This window comes from Candoia aspera, chromosome 4, assembly GCF_035149785.1.
Source record: "Candoia aspera isolate rCanAsp1 chromosome 4, rCanAsp1.hap2, whole genome shotgun sequence".
Taxonomy (NCBI): domain Eukaryota; kingdom Metazoa; phylum Chordata; class Lepidosauria; order Squamata; family Boidae; genus Candoia; species Candoia aspera.
The window spans coordinates 91,999,433-92,025,673 of record NC_086156.1 but is presented as its reverse complement, the minus strand read 5'-3'; the positions used below and the strand labels follow the sequence as shown (position 1 = coordinate 92,025,673).

General features: G+C 40.5%; 1 protein-coding gene and 2 pseudogenes across 1 annotated transcript; all 3 read left to right on the top strand.

Moving 5' to 3' along the window:
- Positions 1-3,693: 3,693 nt before the first annotated feature.
- LOC134497343 (olfactory receptor 14A16-like) lies at positions 3,694-4,828 on the top strand (annotated as a pseudogene).
- A 14,066-nt stretch (positions 4,829-18,894) lies between these two features.
- LOC134497342 (olfactory receptor 14A16-like) lies at positions 18,895-19,810 on the top strand (annotated as a pseudogene).
- Positions 19,811-20,849: 1,039 nt separating this feature from the next.
- Positions 20,850-21,764, top strand: LOC134497341 (olfactory receptor 14A16-like). The gene has a single exon (XM_063303006.1). The coding sequence runs from the start codon at positions 20,850-20,852 to the stop codon at positions 21,762-21,764; it is 915 nt and encodes a 304-aa protein (XP_063159076.1).
- The last annotated feature ends 4,477 nt before the right edge of the window (positions 21,765-26,241 follow it).

Here is a 26,241-nt window from a genome sequence, read left to right as displayed (position 1 = left end):
AATTGTACAGTGTTGACACTGGGAAGAGAGTTTATCAAAATGATACATAACCTAGTGCTCTGCTGCAAGAGAAGATGTTAGGGAGGAGGGGAGAAAACAAAGGGGGGTTATTTCCAGAAATTTGGACTCAAATTAAAAAGATTATGGATCAAAATAATGAGAATCTATTCATGTGTGGGGTGCGGTTCTTTATCCATCCTAAACAATAAAAGTAATGTGTATTTAAAATGATGATACCTCTCCCACAAGCTGATAGAAACATTAAAAAATATATATTTATGGGTTGTAGAAATGTAGATGAACTGATCCCTAATAGGTGAACTAATTTCACTGGCATGATTTTTAGGACCTTTTGCCCTTAAGGGACAATGGATGGTAGCATTTCTGAAATTGTTTCTTCTTTGTTGATAAATGTTTAAGTCATATTTTATTCATGTATGTATTTATTACTCAAATTTAGCCACCGCCCGTCTCCCCCTAAAGAGGGACTCTGGGCAGTTGACAATAAAATCCCACACGAAACATAAACATTAAAATCCCATAAAACAATTATCATAAAATACAATAAATAAATAAAATCCAAGAAAGATGTAAAATCCAGGCTAAATATTACTCAAGGAATGCTGATCTTTAAAAAATCATGGATCTGGCAGGGTGAGTCCATCTAATTTTTTAATTTAAAATTATGGGAGGAAAAAAAAACCCTCTTTGGTCTTATTTGATGGGAAGATTTTAATTTTTTTGAGGGAGAGAGGGAGAGAGGAAACTATATCATCCCTGTGAAAAAAGTCAAGAAAGCATACATCTAGTCCAAAACTTATCAACAATGGTTTGAAAGGAATGACCCTTTTAAAGACACCATTAAGGCAGTATGTTATTACATTGCAATAAAATAGTATAAGAAATAAATTGTGAGAAAAGTATGAGCGGCAACCAAGAATTGAAAAAGCATGTCCAAGAATGGGGGTAGTGATTTAGACTATTGAATCCAATTCCCTGCTCACTCTGCAGATCCAGATTAAAGTATCTTTCACAGATGGCTGTCCAGCCCCTACTTGAAAACTATCAGTGAGGACCTGTCACCGTCTTCCTTAGTTATGGGTCCAGACAAACACAATTATTTGGTCAGTGAGTTTTGTCTCATAGATCAGAGTGTGGTCGTTAAACAGAGTATAGTTGTTACACTCCACTCTGAGATTTTTCGTCTCATGCTTGGAAAGCTTGCAGAGAGAAGGAAGAAAGCTAGCTCTACCTTCCCTTAAAACTAAAGGTGTTGGGAGAGAGGATTTATTAGTGTATTTTCCATATTCCTCACACTTCTTGTTACAAATGTACTCTAATCACAAAATGTCAGCCCTACAAGGTGGACCAGATACAGTAACAGATACAGCATAGTCCAAGAACTACTTTTATTACACGGGCTATTGTAACAGAATCTTGCAAGTGTGAATGTGCTTCCCCTCCTCCCTCTTTTAGCTCCATGTGACTTAGGGGGGTGCCTGTCATAATCTCTTTCTTCATATGGGCTTAAGCCACGTGTCTCTGTTTGTTGCCTTGGTAATGGGTCTTCCCTCTCTCGGTCAAGGCCAAGGCCTCTATCCTCTCATTCTTAGAATCTTTGTGCCATAGGATATTAACCAGGCTTATGCATTCCAGAAGTCCAAAAATGAAACTATAACGTTATTTGGGTCGGCCTAATAAAACTTATATTATCTAATATTTGAAAAAATGATATAAAGGCCATCAAATAATTAGCTATTGACAATTTATGGGGAATACAGCACAAATAATATTTCAATCTACATACCTAGCAGTAATAATTTTTGAGAATGTAATGTATTATTTAACTGAATGAGAAAATGTTACTAAGGAATAACATATTTAATTTGCTCAAAGATAAAGCATGGAGTTTGGAGAGCAGCAGGGGAAATTACGAAATGCAAAGACGTGATTCACTAAGTATTCATCTATAGAAGCCAAAAAATAAAAAGAAAAGAAACAGATTCTTGCTGCAACAAGATCATTGCTGCTTTCAGATGCACAATTTTTCAACAGGTGCCCTTCTCTTGACAATCAATAATTAAATAAAGATCGTGTTTCTGCACTGAAGGGATGATGGGACAATCCCCTTTCTCTGGAACTTGTGCACAGAATTCTGGTCCTCAAAGGCCAGCATTTAAGGGATCCTCCAACAGCTGGAAGGAAAGGAAGATTGGGGGTTCCTATCCATAACTGCTTTGCCAGTGCTCTTTGGCTGGCGTTGCTCGATGTGCTCCTTGGTTTTCTGAAACCATAGATCCCTTGGAGCTGGGGACTAAGACCAATGCAAAGATTAAGTGTTGGTATGCCACTTATTTTTCCTATTCTAGATCCACATGATTTAATAAAACAAGGCGGCTCTTTCAAGACAGCAAAATGAAACTTAGTAAACCAGGAAATTTATGCTTCCAAAGTCTAGAAAGGCAACGTACTGGAGGATTTGAACTCAATTTCTATTATGCCCAACCACCTCTTTAGGTTGATAGTGCAAGACCAATATGGAAGTGGACCCTGACAGTGTCACATCGGTTGGGCTGTAGTTCAATTGAGAGGGGGATCTGGCTGCAAGGGATCAATGAGGCTGCTCTCTGGGCGAAGCAAAAAAGGTGGGAAGGTGATGGGAGAAATTCACATCTGGTGATCCCTCTTTGTATTTCTGAATGATGTCAGCAATGAATAAGACGGAAAAGAAGAGAGCAGCAAAGCAAGAGCAAGTTACCCAGAGAGGTGGGGTTTCCCTGCTCATTTCATATGAGATTTCAGTCCTGGAGCAGAAGGATAGCTCATAGAGATCAGACTTTCTGGGGGGAAAAGTGAGGGAACAGGAAGAAGCAAAACAGAGGATGAGAATTATTTCATTTTACGTTTAATATATCTTTATTTATAAATAAATAAATTATATGTAATAATTAATTTAAAAAATAATGTAGTTTAATATATTTAATCCTTTTGGTTAAAGAAGACATTTTATGGAAGAGCAGACGAGGCCTTGACAGGGTGATGAAAATTGTTCTCACTAAAAGAAGTAATGCCCAGGAAAAATGCATGGCTCTGACAACCTTATTTTTGGCAAAATTTCTTCTTCCTGCATCTGCCATTGTGTTAGCTGCAAAGGGTCAAACTTGGATCCATTTTCATATTATTTTTGTTCCCAATAGCTAATGAAATTTTCATACCCAGGCACTCTCTGAAGGGACTACTGAAGTTAGGTATTCGTGCCAGATGCCTTTTGGAGCAGAAGGGTATCGGTTCTGAACAAAAAAACTCTGACCTCTGGGAATATTTTTCTTTCCTCTTTGATTAAACTGAGTGTTACATTTGAACAAATGAGCTAAGCTGGAGTTTCAAGGAAAAGGTGTAAATCATGTAAGAGATCATTAAGGAAAGTTCTATTTTTTCACGAAACTATTCTGCCTCTCTCTGTGTGTCCCTGTCACAGTCTCTTTTTATGAGTGTGTGAGTGAGGGCAGGTGCATGTTATACACACTGATGCAATTAGAGTCTCCACCTTCACGCATCACTGTAACTCTTTTTAGTGCATGCTTACTTTCTAGCTTTGTATTGCGACTGTTGTGCAGATGAAGGCACCATACACAGTTTTCTCTAATAACATTTCTCACTTGTGCTTCCTTGCAGGTATGTCATAAGATAAACATGGAGAATCGAACCACTCTGTCTTAGTTTCTGCTCCTGGAATTCTCAGAAACTCGGCATCTGCAACTTCTACATTTCTTCTTATTCTTCATATTATAACTGGCAAATGCAACAGCAAATCTTCTCATCATCTGTGCAGTAGCTTTTGACTGGCACCTGCACAGACCCATGTACTTCTTTCTAATGCATTTGGCTGTGCAAGACCTGGGCATTGTTTCAGTTATTCTCCCCAAATCCATGATTAATTCCCTCATAGACATGAGACACATCTCTTACTTCGGCTGTGTTGCTCAAGTCTTTCTCTTTATGTCCTTCGAAGCTTCTGCAATCCACAGCAAATCTTCTTATCTGCTCTGTGGTAGCTTTCGACCATCAACTGTGCAGCCACATGTACTTCTTTCTAGTGAATTTGGCTGTGCAGGACCTGGGCATTGTTTCAGTCATTCTCCCCAAATCCATGATTAATTCCCTCATAGACATGAGACACATCTCTTACTTTGGTTGCGTTGCTGAAGTCTTTCTCTTTATGTCCTTCAAGGCTTCTGATTTCTTCCTCCTGACAGTCATGTTATATGATTGATATGTTGCTATTTGCAATCCACTGCACTATGAGATGGTGATGAATTGGAAAGCCTGCACTGAAATCATGATTCTGGTTTGGGTCACCAGCCTTCTCTATGGAATGTTGCATACCACTGGCACTTTTTCAACCCGTTTGTGTTCTAATGTTGTCAACCAATTCTTCTGTGAAATCCCACAATTGCTAAAGCTGTCCTGCTCTGGCTTCAATCTAGTTGAAGCTGGAGTTCTTGTGGCCAGTGTCACTGCAGGACTAGGTTGTTTTACTTTTGTTATTGTATCTTATGCCCTGATCTTCAAGGCAGTGCTAGGAATCCCTTCTGAACAAGGAAGGCAAAAAGCCTTATCAACCTGTATCCCCCACCTTATAGTAGTGTCTATGTTTTTATTAACTGGAGGCTTTGCCTATCTGAGAACTCCTTCTAACACCCCATCTTATTTAGATTTGGGGCTGACTGTTCTTTATTCACTTCTTCCACCCCTGTTCAATCCAATCATCTATAGCATGAGAAATAAGAATATCAAATTTGTCCTTTCTAAATTGTGGAGATTCTGAAAATTTCTTTCAATGTTTTTTCTATTCTTTTCATCAACATTTTGTATTTCATTGTCCCCAAACCCATGATAAATTAACCCATGGACACCAGAAATATCCCTTCCTTTGGCTGCTTTGCACAAGTCATTCTCTTAGTCTCCTTTAAGGATTCTGATTTCTCCTTCTGGATAGTCATGGCTTATGATGGATATGTTGCCATTTGCAATCCACTACAGTATATGATGGAGTTGAATTGGAAAGCCTGCACCAAAATAGTGAATTCAGCTATGTTTTGTATTTGATTCTTTTGTCATGGTACTTTCTATGCCTTTTGCCTTCAGTTTTCTCAGGAAGGGAAAGCAATTTCAAAGGGAAACACAGCTGAGGTACAGATAGAGACTTATCATGTCCTTATAGATTGATGCTAGCCCTTGAGAAGTTTGTAAGCTACAATCCCATATCCTAAGTCATTGCCATTCTAATCACGTGGAGGTCAAGACAGGAAGGTGGTTGAGAAGAGCTAGAAAGATACAGTATGTCCACTGATTTCATCATTATATCACTGCTCAATCCCTTGATCTATAGCATCTGAAAGAAGGAAGTGCAGGGGACCCTTTCAAAAGTTCTTAGGAAGAGCAGGTCATAGATGTCAGTTTTGAAAGTTTTAATTATTAAAAGTTTAGGTCCTTGCAAAATCATAAAAAATAATTTGTGTAAAGAAAAATGCCTGAGAAGTTTTCTATCTGGTTATTTTGTAATAACACACTATAAAAATAAATAAATTGACTTCTCCCTTGTTTTGCAATATTGTTTACATTTTTGTAGATAATGAAAGCAGTCACCTGTCTTTTCCATATATTTCTGACTGTTTCACACAAATGTTTTCTCCATTATCTATCATAATATATAGTTTATGTAGAATACCTTCATGTAGTCTAACTAAATAAAGTTGACGAAAATCTGTTAGTCTTTCAACACCAAGACAACTTCAACCACAAATTCAATGGGAAACTCTTGATATTCAATTGGAAAGTGCTGATGTGCTCCTGAGTTGCCCTCACACATATTAGCAGGAAATCACATCAAATAAACATTTAGAGAGGAATGAAAACTAATCAAGGAGCCATGAAGGAAAACCACACCCCAAACAATATTGGCAGTTTAAGCCACATAGAAACAGTCAGAGAACTCCATTCTTTGATTCAGTGATGACGTTACATAGTCTACTGTAGTAATGGAACATCTGCTAAGCAACACTGAGCTTAGCAAACAACAAGAACCTAACTAATTGTCCTGTTCAGACTATGAGACAGCCAGGCAGGTTTACTATAAGAAAACTCTTTTTTAAAAGCAACTATTTACAGTAATAATGTCCTATGATGAATAAGGCAAGATTGATTAATCAAGGCCACTCAGGCAATAACAGAGAAACAGGCAAGGATGCAGGATCAGACTGTGGCAGATCAGCAGGGAAGAATTCACTATCTTGCTGAATGAAGTTGGTGGACTTGACAAAGCTAGGTTGCATGGCAAGGCAGGAGCTGGAGGCAAGAGTCTGTGGAGTGGCCCACCGACAGGACTGTGCTGATACTCAGAGACTAAGTGAGACCAAACTCGAACCTCTAGGTAAGGATTGACTCTGGAGGCTGGACTAGACAGGACTGGAAAATCTAGGCAAGGCTGGGAACTGGAAGCAAGGCTGGACTGGACTGAAGACTGTAGACAAAGCTGAGAGGTTGAAGTAAGACTGGACTGGACTGGAGACTCTAGGCAATAATGAGAGTCCAAAACAAAGCTGGACTGGAGACTCTAGGCCAGACTGAGAGTGTGAAGCAAGGCTGGACTGGACTGGTAATTCCAGGCAAGACTGAGGACTCGAAGCACAACTGGCCTGACTGGAGACTCTAGGCAAGACTGAGAGTGCGAAGCAAGGCTGGATGTCAGGAGGTTCTGAGCAAGGTTGAAAGCCAGAAGTGAGGCTGGGTGCATGCCTGGAATGCACTGAAATGTGGCGATGAGGTCCAGAGCTGGACATAAGGCTGTGTTGGACAGGAATGGTGAGGCAAGGATCCTCAGAAGCAGCTTGTGCAGAAGGCAGGTCTTCGATGGAAGGCAACACTGGCAGCGATTCCACCTTGGTGACAGGCAAGGCTTCTGACGCAGGTAAAGACTCTTTCACAAGGGCTGGAAACGTGAAGGATCAGTTGTCTCTCGCATCTTGCTCTTCGCGCATCTGCCTTTTATGCCAAATCCCTTGCATGCCTGTTTCCTTCTGCAGCCAATTGGGCTGACTTTTCCTTTGCGTGCTTTTCTGCACACCGTTCCTGCATGCTGATTGGCAGATTCAAAACCTCCTCCAGAGTCTGGCCAATCAGAGTCTCGAGCTTCTTCCACTCTTCTGAGTCATTTTCAGGTTTTGTTCTCTCAAGTTCTGCCTGGTTTTAGTTTCCCTTTCAGACTCAGAATAGGTTTTACTTTCTGAGTGGGAAGCTGGCTGAAACCTCACACTAATGGAATATTACATTTTAGACTCCTCTTGGGGGCACGTGGGTTGCTGCTTTGGTAGTGAAACACTTGAGTAGTGTGATTTGCTTATCGTCTGGGACCTTTCTTTATTCCCCATTTGCCAGAAGAAGAAAAGGCATTGAACTTCATTGTTCTGTCCTTCTACCACTCCCAGCAATGGCACTGTATGTCCTGTATGGGCCCAACTTCATTGAATATTGGATTTCTGCCCCCATCCAGAAGAATGCTACCTCACTGTCACAGTGGAAATGGATAGCTTTTCAAGAGAAATAAAAAGTCTACATTTCCTTATCTATTTTGGAAAGAGAGGCAATGTTTCCAAATATTTACATTTGCCACTCTGAGCTTTAGGCCTGAGCAGAAATGTGAAATTTCCATACCTGCAGTTTTACAGTGTATGGATGCCATTACTGTGGCAATATAAAACCTGCCTGAGTGATACATAAGCACAGTGGCAGCTGGTTAATAGTATATCTTGCTAGTGTGGAAGTGTTCATGGTAGTGCCAAAATCATTAGCCTGACTCAACAGTGGTCACAGGGAGAGGTTAAAGAATCAAGATTGTGGATAGAAGCCCCACCTTGCATCAGACAGCCACTTTCACTATCTTGCATCTTTTGATGTCTCGCCGTGTGCCACAGAAGCTGCTGTCAAGAGATTGGAGACTGAGAGAGCAGTTCTAGTAGACTGGTTGGAAAAGCTGAAGCAGTTTCTTCTGTGGAAAGTGGGGCCAGGGGGAACAGACCTGGTTTAATTCTGCACATGTAACAAGTCAGAATTTAGAGTAAATTGCATATGTAAGCAACTTGGCAGTAGCCTCTTGGCTCACCTGATACTACCTGCTAATTCTCCATCCAGATTGGACCAAGTGTTTACTGCACTGTATACTGTTGTGCCTTCACTGATGAATCCAATAATCTACAGCATGAGGAACAAGGATGTCAAAGCTGCCTGTTGGAAATTGGTTGGTTGGAGACTATTTAGCAAACAATGATAATTCCCCTTTGATGTACCAATTTGTTCATCACCTTAACTTTGAGATTCATCTTATTAAGAAGTTGCAGTCAGATTAGGATCACTGACTAGGTATGTCCCATTTAATACACATTGTTTCTTTATTTGATTTTATTGTGATTTGTGTATCTGTCAAATAAATGTTTGAAAATATTGGGCCTCTTATATCTTCAATTCTATGGGTATCTTCAAATATGATCAATAAATTGTTTTCTCATAATTTACTATTGGCATTCAGAAGATATTGTGGAGATATAAGTATGGAAGACCAGATGAGTCATGGAAAAGCATATGCCTACTGCTTTGACTAATAAAAGAATGGTCCCTGAAGAGTTTATGGCTCAGATAATGTTACTGCCTGTGGATGATTTCTGCTACATCTCGGCCCTTTATCACCCTGACATAATTGGCACACTACTTCTAGCACCTAAAGGTATGTTTGTACAAAAGAGAACTGTTTTTGCAATCAGCATCTCAGACTTGCTTGCTTAACAGTATTAGTTAAAGTATTCAGTCAAATGCAGAGGTACAGTCTGGGAAAAGGGGGACCCAATCAACTATTGAAAGAATCAGTACAAAAAGTATTTGTTTTTTTAATATAGGAAATATGGACAGAAGATGGACACTTATATTATGCATTTTGCTTTTTATAAAGAACCAGTTGGAATCAGGATGGGGACGATGGACCCCTTGTTTATATTTCAGAAGCTTTAGAAGACTAGTTGTTTTGGCAACAATGTTGATGTCATTCACACCATCTTTCACTTCTATTTTTATTGTTTATAAAGAGGGGTTTTCTTCCATAAACTGAGTGCACAAAGGCCATATGAAGATATACAGGAGGTTGCCATAAAAAGTGCTCACCAGTCAGAGGTGACCCACAGGTGGAAAATGCTTTGATCCTACCACAAAAAATATGGATTTTGAGGACAGAGGAGACAATGAGAATATTGGAAAAAAGGGACAGGCCGAATTACACAATCATAATTCCCTTAGAGATGGTGAAGGTCACCATCAGGCTGATGAAGATGTCAGTGCAAAATAAGCATAGTAAGGGAGGAATGTTGCAGAAAAAGTGATTGATATTATTGGTGTGGCAGACATGTAGGGAAAAGACCATGGCTGTGTTAATAGTGGAACTGATGTGCCCAATACACCAGAAGGCTGCTAACAAATGATGTATTGTTTGGCTGAGGAAGAGTGTAGTGCAAGGGGTGGCAGAGAGCTACATAATGATCATATGCCACAGCTCAGAGAAGGACACATTCTGTGCTCCCAGAAGTACCAAAAACACAGTTGTAGTGCACATGTGATGTAGGAGATGCTTTTGTCCCCTGAGAAAGAGGTCCCATGGCATTTTGGGACAGTAGTAGAGGTATAGCAGATCTCCAAAAAAGAGAGATTGCCAAGGAGGAAGTACCTAGGAGTTTGGAGATGTTGCTCTATCCAGATGAACATCATAATAGGAGAGCCCACTGTGGTTATGCTGCTCCTATTGGAGAAAGATCTGCTAGTGCCATCCTCAAATGTTCTGCCCCATGGGAAGATATAATGTTCCAGCCACACTTAAGCCCTTTCAGGTGAAGCCACTAGCTCAGCTGCTTTATGGGTCTTGGGTTGGCCACCTAGCTCCTTGTTTCACTTCTTTGGAGAGAATACAACCTAAATGCATCAGAGCAGCTCTCCAGATACCTCGTTTTGTCTTTAATGCACATTTATGACTGGAGACAGATATGATAAAAGTTGAGTCAAGAGTGTGTCTAGCTTCTATAAACCTTTGGTTAAAGTGTAACTTCTATCCTCAAGACCAAGCACCATTAATTCTCCAGGACAATTTCCAGTCCACAGGGATGAAGGATGTTGAATCTAAACTTTTAAATCTAGGCTACTCTCCCTCTCTGGTTCTCAAGATGAAATGTGATCAGGCAAAACAAACGCTGAAGCAAAGGATAAGGATATGGAATGCAAAGCAGATCTAGAGGAGGCCTTGGCCTTCCTGTCACCAGTACACAACAGATATGTTGTCATTGCTGCCAGCTACCTTACACAGCTAGAAACACCCAGCCAACAGAAAGCTTTCTCTTTTGCCCATGTCATGCACTCCCCTCTGCAGTATTGGATGGTAAATATAAAAAGGACCAATGGCTGAAGGGCTTTTCCCCTGTGATACCAAAGAGGTGGAAACTACAGAACATGTTCTTCTTCGTTACCCCTTTTATGGAGACATTCAAACTAGATTCATCCTACCTCTGATTAGCAGGTATCCTGGTTGCCCATATCCAGATGCTGCTCATAGATGAATACCTTTTGTTACAACGCATGTGGCTAGGTTTTGTGCACCAGCACAGAAGATCTGTCGGACCCTGATTGGCCATCTTTCCAAAGCGAAATGCATCTGTAATTCATTTAAATTTTAGATATTATCAATTGCGTAACACACTTGGATCCAAGGATGGACCCTTAAGAAAAGGGAATAGGACAGCCCCCTTCAAGGCAAGCAGCACCACGTCCTCCCTCAATGAGGCAGTAATCACTTTTTGAAGCAACTGTTTGCCACCTCTGGGGAGGCCTTAGCTAACTTATTTTCTTTAAAACAAATTTGTTTTATGATCAAAATAAACTAATTCCACACTCTTTAAGAAAATCTGCATTCCAGCTAATTATTCCAAATAGATCATGAAAAAATTTATATACTTCCTTCTGCTTTTGATAAAAGTACTTTGACAACTTAGATCCCACATAGTACTGGAGTACTTGAGAGACAGCAATGACGTCAGGCCCAGAGAGATGAAAGAAAAAGTCCTTAAGTGGAATGAACTGTCCAGAAACAAACTTATACAGTATAAATCACACTCTATTTTAACTTATAGAAAATTTTTTAAAACAGGTACAGCAGAACTAGACTGGGCCAAAGTAATAATGTTATTGAATGCAAATTAGGCAGGTACACACAGACACACAAAAACATGCATTTTTAATCTGAGCCTTTCTATAGTGTAAATATATACGGTATTTCATCTGTAAAAGAATCAATTGGACCTATCTTTCTAGATCTCCTCAGTCATTTTCCCCTCCTGACCTCCACCTGATTAGAATGGCAGTGTCTCAGGATATGGGATTGTAGATCTGGAAGGATATGATAAGGCTCTATCTGCATCCCAACTGTGTTTCCCATTGTAGTTGCTTTCCCTTCCTGAGAAAACGGAATGAAAAAGGGATGGAAATTCCATGACAAGAGAATCAAATTGAAAACAGAGCTGATGGAAAATATCAGAATTGCAACATTTAATCAGGAAAAGTTTGATATGCTTATTTCTCATGTTTGAGAAATACCAAGTTTGACCTTTTGAAGCTAAAACAATGGCAGATGCAGCAAGAACATATTTGACAAAAATAAGGTTGTCAGAGCCGTGCATTTTTCCAGGGCATTACTTCTGTTAGTGAGAAAAACGTGCATCACCCTGTCAAGGCCTTGTCTGCTCTTCCAAGAAATGTCTTTCTTAATCAAAGGGAGTCTGAAATACTTCTCATCCTCTGTTTACTTGTTTCTTTTCCCTCAATTTTTTGCCCGGAAACTTTGATCTCTACTAGTGATCCTTCTGTTCCAGGACAGAAATCTCTTATGAAATAAGCTGGAAAACTCATCTCTCTGGGTATCATCAACTCCTCTTCTCACTGCAGATTCAGACTTCATACTTATGACTCCATAGAGCGACACTTAGAAACCTGGTTTTGGGTAGCAATGAATGACAGAAAAATATGATGCCTACCTGGCTGACCGGGGTGTCCATCAGTTTTCTCTCATTTCCCCAGGTACCTCAGCACTAATAGACCACAGTTAGAAGCAAAAGAAAGGAAAAGGGTTGAGTTTCCTATATCTAACACATCCTCTTCCAAATCTGTATTCTAAGGTTAATTTCATGTCTACACAGAATTGGTCTGACTAGAGCAACCTATGAGCCCAAGTAAATATACACACACTTATCATCTACATAATCATGCTGCAAACGTCATGAGACCCACACAGAATGTCATCACCCTTTAGAAAATAATCCCACAAGGAATAATGAGGCAATGCTAAAGATATGTATGCCCAAGAGAACGATTCCACAAAGTTTTGGTGGAGGGTGATGTAATTCTTCAATTTGATTGTAAAAAGATACTGTATTTCCCTGCATTGTCAAGAAAATGGACAGATACACAAAATTATTCTGACTGTGGGCATCATCCAGGATCAAACATACTTCTAGGTATCTATGATTATGACTCATATTCTGAAAGTTTAGACAACATTTATTGAAGTTTCTGCAATGCTGGGAAAGAGCTAAAATGTTTTTTCTATCTCAGAACAGTTCCTTCTGGCTGCCATCTATAAAACGCCAAAAGGAAAGATGACATCATGACATAGGACACATTTTGAAAGATACTAGACATACATATGGGAGGGAGTTTGATGCAGTGTTTAAGGCATCAGGGTAGAAACTGGGAGACTGAGTTCTAGTCCTGCCTTAGGCACAAACCAGCTGGGTGAGCTTGGGCCAGTCACTCTTTCTCAGCCCTACGAAGGAAGGAATGGCAAACCACTACTGTGGGCGGGGGGGAGAACCTTGCCAAAAAAACTGCAGGGACTTGTTCTTGCAGTCTCCAAGAATTGGATATGATTGAATGGAAAAAATTACATGTGTGCACATGTGTGAGCACACACACACACACACGGTCCATGGGTGACCAATGCTTTGTTTTATAATTTGGGCTGGATGCACTATTTAAAAAAAAAACTCTATTCTGAAGATATATTTGGAGAGACTTGACTGTGCTGTGCTCACCTCCTTTCTTTCTCCATTTAACAAGTGGTGTTTTCTTGCAGTTCATTCATGCTAGTTGAAAGAGAAGCAGAAGAAACACAGGCAGTAAAGAGAGGAAGTGTATACTGTAATGATTGCCTAGTCCAAATACTCAGACTCACAAGAGGTTGCTAAATGAAATCTGATTTATTAGGATACTTGTGACAAGTACAGAGAAAGCTGGGAATGACAGAAAGCGCACCAAATACAAACTAAAAACCCTCGCTGCAAATGTAACCCCGCCTCCCTACCAGCCGAGCCACCCGTCCCAGGTGCTGGCAACCGTCAGCTCTTCTAGCCTGGGAAAGCAACCTTGAACACATGAGATAACCGAAATACATTCCGAGCTCACAGCCAAGAGATAAACATACTCCCAGCAGCAACCGTCCTCCCTGCAAAGATGAAACACACATCAAGCTAATGACATGCGAAACGTTACGATGTACCAAGCACATTGAAACGGGGAACATGAGATATATATCATAAAACAAAAGAGAGAGAAACCATAATATATGTTTAAAAAGTAATGCAGCTCAACCTTTGAACAACAAGTTAAAAGCTTTGATGTAGGGGGACTTCTGGGTGAGGCAATGGCAAGCTAAGACAACTCTGGAAGAGGGGAGACACACCTGCAGCCAAGTCTGATGGTCCAATGGAACCTCTCCAGACAAGGAGAGGAAGAGAGATCGCCCACTTGTTCTCCTCACAAGCAGATGACACAGCCTGGCAAGGTTGACGTTAGGCCTAGCCCAAGACTGAGGAGGGATCAGTCCAGCCAAACTTCAGTTCTTTATTTGATCATGCTGGATAAACAAAAGCTTGCCAGACTAAATCCACTCTACTCTAAGGGAGATAACCTGGGCTATGTTGTTTCTTGTCCTACCCCCCTCCTTGGAATGTTCTCTCTCCTTCCTGAGAGCCGGCTGCATTACTGTAGTCCATCACATCTTCTCCCTCTTCAAAGACACATTCCATCACAGCACAGTCCAGAGGTTGTGGAGTAGTCGTATGTCATCAGCCAGCCTCGGTTTTAAACCAGAGAGTTTTCATAGGCAAGAGTTCAGGGTGCAATAGACAGAGGTTCCAGTAAATGGAGCTGCTGTTCCCCATTAAGGATTCCCTGCTCACGGTGGCTCTAGAATAGAGCCCCACAGGTGCAAGCAATCAGCAGTGGGAACACCCTTGCCTCACAAGGAGCTGTGCAGACCTCCTCTATTCTGCCTTTCACTCATCCCTACATGGCTTAGGACCGGGAAGAGGTCATGGATGAGACCTCTCATCTTCTGCTACTTCCAGCTGCTCCACAGACTGTGCAGACAAATGAGCCCCAGTGTCTCCCTGGTGTTCTCTGAGGCAGGCTGCTGTCCCACAAGGCCCTCAGAAGTGACCTCATCCTCCTCCAGCTCCTCAAAGTCAGAGCTGGCCATGACAGATGTCCCCAGAACTAAGGAGCTCTAATGTCCACCTTCAAGTGGTATTGACAGGATTGAGCCTGAGTTAGTTTCTCCCCATCCAAATTTACAGTGTCCAGGTAATGGGATAGGATATTGAGAGCAACATTTGGTTGGCCCAGAGTTGAGAATATTGTGACAAGGCCCTTCAAACAACCTTTAAAGAGTGGTGCCACCTAAAGGTTTGAACTACTGAGAGCCAGTCTGGTGTAGAGATTAAGGTGCTGGCCTAGAAACCAGGAGACTGTGAGTTCTAGGCCTCCCTTAAGCATGAAAGCCAGCCTTATATAGGATAAAAATCTAACAACAACAACAACAACAACAACATCTATCAGCAGATAAGAAAGGTAGTAGCATGTTAGAAATCAAAGCATCAACTTCTAGAACTGTCGGTATTTGAAGAAGTTATTCCCATTATGTGTAACTAATTGATGGATCTCACTGCTATCACTACATAGACAGCAGTTTAGATGCCTTTCACATGAGCCAGGGAGATGGCCCTGAAGCAAATATTCAGAAACCATTACGTAAATAAAGAGGAGAGAAACACTCCTTAAGTCCTGGGAAAGGAGACAGTACTAAGATGAGCCTCTGGATGACTCCTCCCTGATTCATTGGGGCATGGCAGAGTGGGAAGGAGAAGCACCATCAGACTTGCAAGACTTAGCTACTATAGCCTATCTCAATAAAGTATACTGTAAATCTGGTCTTCCTGAGGAGGGTCTTTCCTGATGTGGTCTACCTCAAAAGGCTGACAGGAATGAAATCTCTTAAAAGATAAATGTAAAATAGAACCCCAGGTAATGAGACAAGCTGTAGAACATGCTTCATGCACTTTTCTCACTTAATCCATATCTGACATGGATGACAGAAGCTGCTAATTGCTAATTATATTAACAAGAACATAGACACTCATTTTAATTTTTTGACTCATTTCAACTGTAATGACTTATGCTGTGTAACTAAGTCTTGAGGGAAACGACGAAACTATTAATAAGCTTGCTGAATATAAATTTAACCTTTCCCACTGATGATACATCTGTACATGAACGAACAAGACTTGGATAATATTTATCCAGTACAGCACCTATACTTACGAGACTAAGGAATATATACAGATTCTACGAAGAACCGTAGTAAGTGATTTGTATACTGAACATTTAACAGAAAAGGAAGATCCTGCTTTCTCGGGCAAACTGGCATTTAGTTAAATATGTGTGGCTAAACTATTTGTTAGACTCAATTGTACAGTGTTGACACTGGGAAGAGAGTTTATCGAAATGATACATAACCTAGTGCTCTGCTGCAATAGAAGATGTTATGGAGGAGGGGAGAAAACGAAGGGGGTTATTTTCAGAAATTTGGACTCAAATTAAAAAGATTATGCATCAAAATAATGAATCTATTCATGTGTGGGGTGCGGTTCTTTATCCATCCTAAACAATAAAAGTAATGTGTATTTAAAATGATGATACCTCTCCCACATGCTGATAGAAACATTAAAATATATATATTTACAGGTTGTTTAAATGTAGATGAACTGATCCCTAATAGGCAAACTAATATCACTGGCATGATTTTTAGGACTTTTGCCCTTAAGGGACAATGGATGGTAGCATTTCTGAAATTGTTTCTTCTTTGTTGATAAATGTTTAAGTCATATTTTATTCATGTATGTATTTATTACTCAAATAAAAGCCACCGCCCATCTCTTCCAAAAGAGGGACTCTGGGCAGTTTACAATAAAATCCCACACAAAACATAAACATTACAATCCCATAAAACAATTATCATAAAATACAATAAATAATAAAATCCAAGAAAGATGTAAAATCCAGGCTAAATATTACTCAAGGAATGCTGATCTTTAAAAAATCATGGATCTGGCAGGGTGCGTCCAACTAATATTTTAGTTTAAAATTATGGGACAAAAAAAAAAACCCTCTTTGATCTTATTTGATGGGGAGATTTTAATTGTCTTAAGGCAGAGAGGGAGAGAGAAAACTAAATCATCCCTGTGAAAAAAGTCAAGAAAGCATACATCTAGTCCAAAACTTATCAACAATGGTTTGAAAGGAATGACCCTTTTAAAGACACCGTTAAAGCAGTACATTATTACACTGCAATAAAATAGTATAAGAAATAAACTGTGAGAAAAGTATGAGTGGCAACCATGAATTGAAAAAGCATGTCCAAGAATGGGGGTAGTGATTTAGACTATTGAATCCAAATCCCTGCTCACTGTGCAGATCCAGATTAAAGTATCTTTCACAGATGGCTGTCCAGCCCCTACTTGAAAACTATCAGTGAGGACCTGTCACCGTCTTCCTTAATTATGGGTCCAGACAAACACAGTTATTTGGTCAGTGAGTTTTGTCTCATAGATCAGAGTGTAGTTGTTAAACAGAGTATAGTTGTTACACTCCACTCTGAGATTTTTCGTCTGATGCTTGGAAAGCTTGCAGAGAGAAGGAAGAAAGCTAGCTCTACCTTCCCTTAAAACTAAAGGTGTTGGGAGAGAGGATTTATTAGTGTATTTTCCATATTCCTCACACTTCTTGTTACAAATGTACTCTAATCACAAAATGTCAGCCCTACAAGGTGGACCAGATACAGTAACAGATACAGCATAGTCCAAGAACTACTTTTATTACACGGGCTATTGTAACAGAATCTTGCAAGTGTGAATGTGCTTCCCCTCCTCCCTCTTTTAGCTCCATGTGACTTAGGGGGGTGCCTGTCATAATATCTTTCTTCATATGGGCTTAAGCCACGTTTCTCTGTTTGTTGCCTTGGTAATGGGTCTTCCCTCTCTCGGTCAAGGCCAAGGCCTCTCTACTCTCATTCTTAGAATCCTTGTGCCATACATTATTAAGTAGGCTTATGCATTCCAGAAGTCCAAAAATGAAACTATATCATTATTTGGGTTGTCCTAATAAAACTTATATTACCTAATATTTGAAAAAATGATATAAAGGCCATCAAATAATTAGCTATTGACAATTTATGTGGAATACAACAGACATAATACTTCAATCTACATACCTAGCAGTAGTAATTTTTGAGAATGTAATGTATTATTTAACTGAATGAGAAAATGTTCCTAAGGAATAACATATTTAATTTGCTCAAAGATAAAACATGGAGTTTGGAGAGCAGCAGGGGAAATTACAAATTGCAAAGACGTGATTCACTAAGTATTCATCTATAGAAGCCAAAAAAGAAAAAGAAAAGAAACAGATTCTTGCTGCATCGAAGAGAGGCAGAATTCAGGAAATTTCCTGAGATTGTACAGATCAAGATAAATTTATAAGACGTAGCTTTCAGAAGCACAAGTTTTCAAGAGGTGCCCCTTCTCTTGACAATCAAGAATTAAATAAAGATCATGTTTCTGCACTGAAGGGGTGATGGGAGAATCCCATTTCTCTGGAACTTGTGCACAGAATTCTGGTCCTCAAAGGACAGCATTAGAAGGATCCTGCAACAGTTGGAAGGAAAGGAAGGTTGGGGATTCCTATCCATAACTGCTTTGCCAGTGCTCTTTGGCTGGCTTTGCTCGATGTGCTCCTTGGTTTTCTGAAACCACAGATCCCTTGGAGCTGAGGATTAAGACCAATGCAAAGATTAAGTGTTGGTATGCCGCTCATTCATCTTATTCTAGATCCTTATGTTCAGATAAAGCCAGGTGGCTGTTTCAGAAGGTAACATCAAACTTGGTGACCCACGAAAGTCGAGAAAGTCATTGTACTGGAGGATTTCAGCAACATTTCTCACCTGTGCTTCCTTGCAGGTATGTCATAAATGAAACATGGAGAATCACATCAATTACTTTCTGCTCCCTGAATTCTCAAAAGCCCTGACTACTGGGAGTATTTATGTTCACCTCCTTGTTTAAATTCAGTGTTATATTTGAGCAAAGGAGCTAAACAGGGGGTGAAGTTTCATGTAGGAAATTTAAATAATTTAACACTCTCTTAAGTAAAGCTCTATGTTTTCACAAAACTATTCTGCCTCTCTCTGTGTGTCTCTATCACTGTCTCTATGAATTCGTCAGTGCAGGTGCATCTTATACATTCTTAAACGATTAGCCACTCTCCACCTTCAAGAATCTCTCTAACACTTTTTAGTATATATTTACTTTCTTGCTGTGTACTGTGTCTTTTCTGCAGCTCAAGCCACCATGCACAGCACACATACCTAGATTTCCGCTAATAATATCACTAGCATGTGCTTTCTTGCAGGTATGTCATAAGATGGAGAATCAAACTGCAGTGCCTTACTTTCTGCTCTAGGAATTCTCAAAAAATTGGCACCTGCAGCTTCTATATTTCTTCTAATTCTTCATATTATATCTGGCAACTTGCAACAGCAAATCTTCTTATCTGCTCTGTGGTAGCTTTCGACCATCAACTGTGCAGCCACATGTACTTCTTTCTAGTGAATTTGGCTGTGCAGGACCTGGGCATTGTTTCAGTCATTCTCCCCAAATCCATGATTAATTCCCTCATAGACATGAGACACATCTCTTACTTTGGTTGCGTTGCTGAAGTCTTTCTCTTTATGTCCTTCAAGGCTTCTGATTTCTTCCTCCTGACAGTCATGTCCTATGATCGATATGTTGCCGTTTGCAATCCACTGCACTATGAGATGGTGATGGATTGGAAAGCCTGCACTGAAATCGTGATTCTGGTTTGGGTCACCAGCCTTCTCTATGGAATGTGGCATTCCACTGGCACTTTTTCAACCCTTTTGTGTTCTAATGTTGTCAACCAATTCTACTGTGAAATTCCACAGTTGCTAAAGCTATCCTGCTCTGGCTTCAATCTAGTTGAAGTCAGAGTTATTGTGGCCAGTGTCACTGCAAGACTAGCTTGTTTTACTTTTGTTATTGTATCTTATGCCATGATCTTCAAGGCAGTGCTAGGAATCCCTTCTGAACAAGGAAGGCAAAAAGCCTTAACAACTTGTATTCCCCACCTTATAGTAGTGCCTATGTTGTCATTAACTGGATGCTTTGCCTATCTGAGAACTTCTTCTAACACCCCATCTTATTTAGATTGTGGGCTGACTGTTCTGTATTCCCTTCTTCCACCCCTGTTCAATCCAATCATCTATAGCATGAGAAATAGGAATATCAAATTTGTCCTTTCTAAATTGTGGAGATTCTGAAAATTTCTTTTAATGTTGTTTCAATTCTGTTCACCAACATTTTGTATTTGATTGTCCCCAAACCCATGATATATTAACTCATGGACACCAGAAATATCCCTTCCACGAGAAAAAAAAATGAGTTTTCCTGCTCATTTCATATCAGATTTCAGTCCTGGAGCAGGATAGCTCATACAGATCAGACTTTCTGGGGAAAAAGTGAGGGAACAGGAAGAAGCAAAACAGAGGATGAGAATTATTTCATTTTATCTTTCATATATTTTTATTTATACATAAATAAATAAATAAATAATAATTATTTTTAAATAATGTAGTTTAATATATTTAATCCTTTTGGTTAAACAAGATATTTTATGGAAGAGCAAACGAGGCCTTGACAGAGTGATGAAAATTGTTCTCACTAAAAGAAGTAATGCCCAGGAAAAATGCATGGCTCTGACAACCTTATTTTTGGCAAATTTCTTCTTCCTGCATCTGCCATTGTGTTAGCTGCAAAGGGTCAAACTTGGTTCCATTGTCATATTATTTTTGTTCCCAATAGCTAATGAAATTTTCATACCCAGGCACTCTCTGAAGGGACTACTGAAGTTAGGTATTCGTGCCAGATGCCTTTTGGAGCAGAAGGGTATCGGTTCTGAACAAAAAATCTCTGACCTCTGGGAATATTTTTCTTTCCTCTTTGATTAAACTCAGTGTTACATTTGAACAAATGAGCTAAGCTGGAGTTTCAAGGAAAAGGTGTAAATCATGTAAGAGATCATTAAGGAAAGTTCTATTTTTTCACAAAACTATTCTGCCTCTCTCTCTGTGTCCCAGTCACGGTCTCTCTTTATGAGTGTGTGAGTGAGGGCAGGTGCATGTTATACACACTGATGCAATTAGAGTCTCCACCTTCACACATCACTGTAACTCTTTTTAGTACATGTTTTTTCTTTCTAGCTTTGTATTGCGACTTTTGTGCAGATCAAGGCACCATACACAGTTTTCTCTAATAATGTCTCTCACTTGTGCTTCGTTGCAGGTATGTCATAAGTTAAACATGGAGAATCGAACCACTCTGTCTTTCTTTCTGCTCCTGGAATTCTCAGAAACTCGGCACCTGCACCTGCTACATTTCTTCCTGTTCTTTATATTGTACCTGGCAAATGCGACAGCAAATCTTCTCATCATCACTGTGGTAGCTTGTGACCACCAACTGCGCAGCCCCATGTACTTCTTTCTAATGCATTTGGCTGTGCAAGACCTGGGCATTGTTTCAGTCATTGTCCCCAAATCCATGATTAATTCCCTCATAGAGACGAGACACATCTCTTACTTCGGCTGTGTTGCTCAAGTCTTTCTGTTTATCTCCTTCGAAGCTTCTGATATCTCCCTCCTCACAGTCATGGCCTATGATCGATATGTTGCCATTTGCAATCCACTGCACTATGAGATGGTGATGAATTGGAAAGCCTGCACTGAAATCATGATTCTGGTTTGGGTCACCAGTCTTCTCTATGGAATGTCGCATACCACTGGCACTTTTTCAACCCTTTTGTGTTCTAATGTTGTCAACCAATTCTTCTGTGAAATCCCACAATTGCTAAAGCTGTCCTGCTCTGGCTTCAAACTAGTTGAAGCTGGAGTTATTGTGGCCAGTGGCATTGCAGGACTAGGTTGTTTTACTTTTATTATTGTATCTTATGCCATGATCTTCAAGGCAGTGCTCAGAATCCCTTCTGAACAAGGAAGGCAAAAAGCCTTATCAACCTGTATCCCCCACCTTATAGTAGTGCCTATGTTGTCATTAACTGGATGCTTTGCCTATTTGAGAACTCCTTCTAACACCCCATCTTATTTAGATTTTGGGCTGACTGTTCTGTGTTCCCTTCTTCCACCCCTGTTCAATCCAATCATCTATAGCATGAGAAATAGGAATATCAAATTTGTCCTTTCTAAATTGTGGAGATTCTGAAAATTTCTTTTAATGTTGTTTCTATTCTGTTCACCAACATTTTTTATTTCATTGTCCCCAAACCCATTCTAAATTAACTCATGGACACCAGAAATATCTCTTCCTTTGGCTGCTTTTCACAAGTCTTTCTCTTAGTCTCCTTTAAGGATTCTGATTTCTCCTTCTGGATAGTCATGGCTTATGATGGATATGTTGCCGTTTGCAATCCAGTACACTATATGATGGAGTTGAATTGGAAAACCTGCACCAAAACAGTGAATTCAGCTATGTTTTGTATTTGATTCTCTTGTCATGATACTTTCTATGCCTTTTGCCTTCAGTTTTCTCAGGAATTGAAAGCAATTTCAAAGGGAATCACAACTGAGGTAGAGATAGAGACTTATCATGTCCTTTCAGATTGATGCTAGCCCTTGAGAAGTAGGTAAGCTACAATCCCATATCCTAAGTCATTGTCATTCTAATCACGTGGAGGTCAAGACAGGAAGGTGGTTGAGAAGAGCTAGAAAGATACAGTATGTCCACTGATTTCATCATTATATCACTGCTCAATCCCTTGATCTATAGCATCTGAAAGAAGGAAGTGCAGGGGACCCTTTCAAAAGTTCTTGGGAAGAGCAGGTCATAGATGTCAGGTTTGAAATTTGTAATTATTAAAAGTTTAGGTCCTTGCAAAGTCATAAAAAAATAATTGGTGTAAAGAAAAATGCCCGAGAAGTTTTCTGTCTGGTTATTTTGTAATAACACACTATAAAAATAAATAAATTGACTTCTCCATGGTTTTGCAATATTGTTTACATTTTTGTAGATAATGAAAGCAGTCACCTGTCTTTTCCATATATTTCTGACTGTTTCACATATATTATCTATCATAATAGATAGTTTATGTAGAATACATTCATGTAGTCTAACTAAATAAAATTGATGAAAATCTGTTAGTCTTTCAACACCAAGACAACTTCAACCACAAATTCAATGGGAAACTGTTGATATTCAATGGGAAAGTGCTGATGTGCTCCTGAGTTGCCCTCACACATATTAGCAGGAAATCACATCAAATAAAGAATTAGAGAGGAATGAAAACTAATCAAGGAGCCATGAAGGAAAACCACACCCCAAACAATATTGGCAGTTTAAGCCACATAGAAACAGTCAGAGAACTCCATTCTTTGATTCAGTGATGACGTTACATAGTCTACTGTATTAATGGAACATCTGCTAAGCAACACTGAACTTAGCAAACACCAAGAACGTAACTAATTGTCCTGTTCAGACTATGAGACAGCCAGGCAGGTTTACTATAAGAAAACTCTTTATTAAAAGCAACTATTTACAATAATAATGTCCTATGATTAATAAGGCAAGATTGATTAATCAAGGCCACTCAGGCAATAACAGAGAAACCGGCAAGGAAGCAGGATCAGACTGTGGCATATCAGCAGGGCAGAATTCATCTATCTCGCTGAATGAAGTTGATGGACTTGACAAAGCTAGGGTGCATGGCAAGGCAGGAGCTGGAGGCAAGAGTCTGTGGAGTGGCCCACCGACAGGACTGGGCTGATGTGCAGAGACTAGGCGAGACCAAAGTGGAACCTCTAGGCTAGGATTGACTCTGGAGGCTGGACTAGACGGGACTGGATGAGGCTTGCTCCCTCTCCCCCAAAATGAATTTTGATCCTTTCTTCAAAAGCTGTGTGAGGAGTTTAGCCCTGTCACTAAATTTATTTATAAATCGTCTGTAAAAAATGGAGAATCCTAGAAATGTTTGTACATCTTTCACATTTTGGGGGGGTTGCCAAGAGCGAATTGCCTGGACCTTGGATGTGCCTTCTGTTGATATTCTATAGCCCAGGAAATGTAATTCAGTTAAATCGAAGGCACATTTCTCTTCTTGGCGAACAGCTTGTTCTCTCTCAGTATTTGTTTGACATTACGTATGTGGGTTACATGAGTTATAGCATCCTCAGAGAATATTAATATGTCATCTAGATAAATGACCAGCTACATATCTAGTAAATCAGAGATAATTTGATTCATAAATTGGGAAAATATGGCTCCTGCATTAGACAAACCAAAGGGCAAAACAAGGTACTCAAATTTACCAAACCTGGTGTCGAAGGCAGTCAGATATTCATGCCCCTTTTAAATTTGGATCAGATTGTACATATTCCTGAGGTCCAACCTGGTAAAAAAATGTGCTTTCTGTAAGCGATCCAGCAGATAAGATATTAGGGGGAGTGGGTAATTTTCCTGACTGTGACTTTATTGAGGGAGCTGAAATCATGTAGTACTCTCATGGGTGCCTCCTGCATTGCCGGTGCCAACATGTTAGGATTCTTTCGTACGAAGAAGGTAGGAGCAGATGCTGGGGAAGTAGATGGTCGGATGAAACCCTTTTGGAGTTTAGAATCCAACTAATCTTTTAAAGAGACTAGTTCCTTGGGGGACATGGGATATTGTTTCCTTGCTGGAAACTTGGCTCCTGGTATCAACTCAATGGTGCAATCACAGTCCCTATTGGAGGGGGGGGTAGTGCTCTGGCCTCTTGTTCGCTGAAATCATGTGTGAAATCTGCATACTTGGCTGGCAACTGGACCCCCCCTGCTTCCGTGACTGCGTTGGTTGCTGGAGAGAGAAGAGCAGCTTGAATCTTGTGGTGCTGGCATTCCTTAGCTGGGAAGGAGACTACTCCCCTAGTCCAGTCCAACAACGGGGTTGTGTATCTTCAGCCAAGGTGTGCCCAGGACTATAGGCACATTAAGTGATGCAGAAACATAAAGTTGGATCCACTCAGTGTGGTCTCCCATTGTTAGTTGCAAAGGTTCTGTGAAACTTTGAATCGGTCCTGCCTTGAGGGGCTGGCCATCAATGGTCTCCATTTCTATGGGATGTGGCAATTCCATGGTTGGGTTGTTCAGGGATATGTACATCAATAAAATTGGTGGAAGCTCCGGAATCCATGAGAGCCTCTAGCTTGACCTGGTGCTCTGGGTTTACGTGCATTATGAATGGTAAGTAGTAAAAGGATGTCCGGAATCCTGGGAATGAGCCCTTCTTAATTGATTGATGGTCTCCCTGCTGAGCTCTGTGGAGGGAGACCGACAGAGCTCACCTGGCTGGAAGTCGAGGTGGAGGTGGCTCTTGGTTCTGCTGCTTGCCCTGGGGCTCTTATGGAAGTTGCTTGGCTTCTCACTGGGCAATCTCTCACCATATGCCCCGGGACTCCACAGTAGAAACAGAGGGCTCTCTCTCTCCTTCTCTGTCTCTCAGCCTGAGAAGTTAGCCTCCTGCTTGCCCTGATCTGCATCGGCTCCTCTGGTCCTGAGTACAGAAATGCTGCAGAGAGAGCTGGAAATCCTGGAAGCACTCTGAGGCCCCTGCCTCTCCCTGACTGCATCTGTCTGGGCTCTTGTAGCCTGGTGTCTATGACCATAGACAACTGATATAAACCTTCTAGGGTAGCTAGTTTTCCCTGGCACACTAATTCATTTTTAATTTCCTCATCCAGCCCCTGTTTGAATTGGTCTTTCAAGGCACTCTCATTCTAATCCAGATCTCCTGCTAACAGCTTGAAATCAGCAATGTAAATTCCCATGCTCTTGTTGCCTTGCTTGAGCTTCTGAATTTCCCGGCTGGCAGTGACCTCTCTGATCAGGTCATCAAAGTGCGCTCGGAACCCTGCCAGAAAATTCTGGTAGTCATTGAGAATTGGGTCATTGTTCTCCACCATGGGAATAGCCCATTTGGCTGCTGGGCCCTTTAGCAGACTAAAAATGAAGTTGACTCTGGTTCAGTCCATTGGGAACTCTACCGGTCTGCTGTCGAAAATCATTGTGCACTGTGTGAGAAAGGTTCTCAACTGTCCTGCGTCTCCTCCAAACTTCTCTGGTAAACTGCCCTGGGATCTCAAGACTACTGGCGGAGCTGCTGCTGCTGCCTCTGGCATGGGTTGTGGGTTAGTCGGTGCTGGTTGTTGTAACTGTTGTAGCATAGCTGCTTATAAAGTGCTGATCTGAAGATCTACTTGTTGTTGATGTTGTTGCAAGGCTGCTGTGAGTTGTTGGATGGCTTGTCGAATTTCTTGGTTTTCCAAAGACATTTTCCCAAATGTGTCTCCTTTTTTTTTTTTTTTTTTGGTTCCTCCCTCTTTCAATGGGAGTAGGAGTTTGTTAGGATTGATGTCCTAATCATCAGGAACCATGTTGAGATGAGGAATAGGTCTCTAGTGTTTATTACTGCTACATTAGACAGAAAATCCTAACAAACTGAAGAAGCGTGGGAAAACCCAGACAGATAAACCCCAAAAGTCAAGGCGGGTCTGTTCTGTATCTCTCTGAATGGCTGCTGAACTCCTCACTACTACGGATGCGTTTTCCGCCCTGGATAGAGGCCCCCTCCTGCTCACCATCAGTGCTCATGACACAAAATCTGTTATACTTGTTCTATTAGACTTTGTATTCTCTCCTGTAGGAAAATGACA